A 2,500-nucleotide genomic window follows, 5' to 3' on the forward strand; every position below is an offset into this window, starting at 1 on the left:
CGTAGAGTTTTGTCGATACCAGTACCATTGGGTAATATTATGCGTTACGTTATTGTGTGTATGCGTGCGTTTGCGTATGTGTGTGTGTGTGTGTGTACGTGTGTTTGCGTATGTGCATGTGTGTACGTGTGTTTGCGTATGTGTATGTGTGTACGTGTGTTTGCGTATGTGTATGTGTGTGTTCTTATGCTTTGTGTGTGTGTTGGCATTTACATGAGTATTTAAGCCTCTCTTTCCACGCATCGAAGCAACATCATCCCTAACCCCCCCTCCCCCTCCCTCCTCCGCAGACGGCCGCGCCCTCCCGACGGACATCCGGCAGCGGGTCTTCGAGAACGGGACGCTGGTGGTGATGCAGACGATGCGGCAGAGCGACGGCGGCCGCTACACCTGCCGAGCCACCAACCCGCACGGCCACACCGCCTCCAGGGACGTCACCGTCTCCGTCACAGGTGCGTCACGGCTGCGGCCAAGGGCTCGAGCTAGGAAAATGATCCAGAAAGAGGTGGGTTTATTTCATTTATTCATTTACTATTATTATTATTTATCTTCTTATGGGAGCGAGGGCGATTCTCTGAGATGAAAAAATCTATTACTTTTTGGTTAAATCCGTCACAGGAACGTCATAAGTTTAGCCAAGTTCTGAAGGCGGGAAACTTTTTTTTTTTATTCTATTACATGTACGTCGACAGCCAGCTGCTTAAGGTTTGAACAGGTCTTTATCTTTTCATGTCAGGGATCAAATTTATATATATATATATATATATATATATATATATATATATATATATATATATATGTATGTATGTATGTATGTATGTATATATTATTCCATCACAGATACGTTACAATTTCACCAAAGTTCTCTAGGTGAAAGAATGTTTTTTATCTTTTATTATTACTATTATTGTTGTTGTTGCTATGATCACCATTATTCTTATCACTGTCATTTTATTAACATTTTTATTATCACATTATAATTATTGTATTATTATTATTATCATTATTATTGTTTTTATTGTTGGTATTGTTGTTATTATCATTATTATTATTATTATTATTATTATTATTATTATTATTATCATTATCATTATCATTACTATTATAATTATCATTGTTATTGTCATTATTATCATCATTATTGTTATTATTATTATTATTATTACTATTATTATTATTATTATTATTATTATTATTATTATTATTATTATTATTATTATTATTATCGTTAAGAGGGAATTTGTATATCTGTATCTTTTATTTTGTTCCAGATACAGTTATAGAATTTCTCCATCTAAATAATCATCTGATTTCGGAATCGCAATTGTTGGCCTATTCTTTCCCTTTTTACATATTCATTCATTTATCAAGCAAATGTTTTTTTCTTGGATCAATTGGTTTCGTATGAATGAATGAGCATGAAGGGGGGGGGGGGTTAAGGCTCTACGTCCGTCCATTCATTCACTCATTCGCCTACTCACTCATTCATTCGTTTATTCATTCATAAATCTAGCTGTTGACTTCCCCTTCAGATACGCATTCATCAAAGTCACCCTCCCTCCCTCTGCGAATGTCTGCCTCCCTCATCATCCCTCCCTCCTTCCCTCTCTCCTTCACTCCCTCCTTCGCTCTCTCCATCCCTCTCTCCTTCCCTCTCTCCTTCACTCCCTCCTTCGCTCTCTCCATCCCTCTCTCCATCCCTCTCTCCCTCACTACCTCCCTCCTTCGCTCTCTCCATCCCTCTCTCCATCCCTCTCTCCCTCACTACCTCCCTCCTTCGCTCTCTCCATCCCTCTCTCCCTCACTACCTCCCTCCTTCGCTCTCTCCATCCCTCTCTCCCTCACTACCTCCCTCCTTCGCTCTCTCCCTCACTACCTCCCTCCTTCGCTCTCTCCCTCACTACCTCCCTCCTTCGCTCTCTCCCTCACTACCTCCCTCCTTCGCTCTCTCCATCCCTCTCTCCCTCACTACCTCCCTCCTTCGCTCTCTCCATCCCTCTCTCCCTCACTACCTCCCTCCTTCGCTCTCTCCCTCACTACCTCCCTCCTTCGCTCTCTCCCTCACTACCTCCCTCCTTCGCTCTCTCCATCCCTCTCTCCCTCACTACCTCCCTCCTTCGCTCTCTCCCTCACTCCCTCTCTCCCTCACTAACTCCTCCTTCGCTCTCTCCCTCACTCCTACTTTCATCCCTTCCTCCCTCCATCCATCCCTCCTTCCCTCCCCCCCCCTTCAGGTGACAGAAACCCCACGCCAGGAAGGAATGCGGGGGGGGGGGCGACCATCCCATCTTTCCACCTTCGTATTCCTAATCAATAACCACACTGCTAATCACGTCATCACATAATTACCTCTCAAATGACTAATCACATAATTACCTTTGTAATCACCAATCACATGATTACCTCTCTAATCACATCAAATAAGTGAAGAACGACGTCACATCGAATGACTGAGACTGACGCCACGCCCACGCCCCCGACCTCACGCGGAGACCAATGA

The 2,500-nt window shown here is 43.4% G+C and overlaps 1 protein-coding gene across 1 annotated transcript in view; it reads left to right on the plus strand.

Moving 5' to 3' along the window:
• Dscam4 (Down syndrome cell adhesion molecule 4) overlaps positions 1-2,500 on the plus strand; it is a 136,475-nt gene that overhangs the window by 88,204 nt on the left and 45,771 nt on the right. Inside the window, exon 14 of the mRNA XM_070115492.1 lies at positions 291-452. Coding sequence (XP_069971593.1) covers positions 291-452 — 162 coding nt within the window. The remainder of the gene's footprint in view (positions 1-290; positions 453-2,500) is intronic.

Source organism: Penaeus vannamei, chromosome 37, assembly GCF_042767895.1.
Source record: "Penaeus vannamei isolate JL-2024 chromosome 37, ASM4276789v1, whole genome shotgun sequence".
Taxonomy (NCBI): domain Eukaryota; kingdom Metazoa; phylum Arthropoda; class Malacostraca; order Decapoda; family Penaeidae; genus Penaeus; species Penaeus vannamei.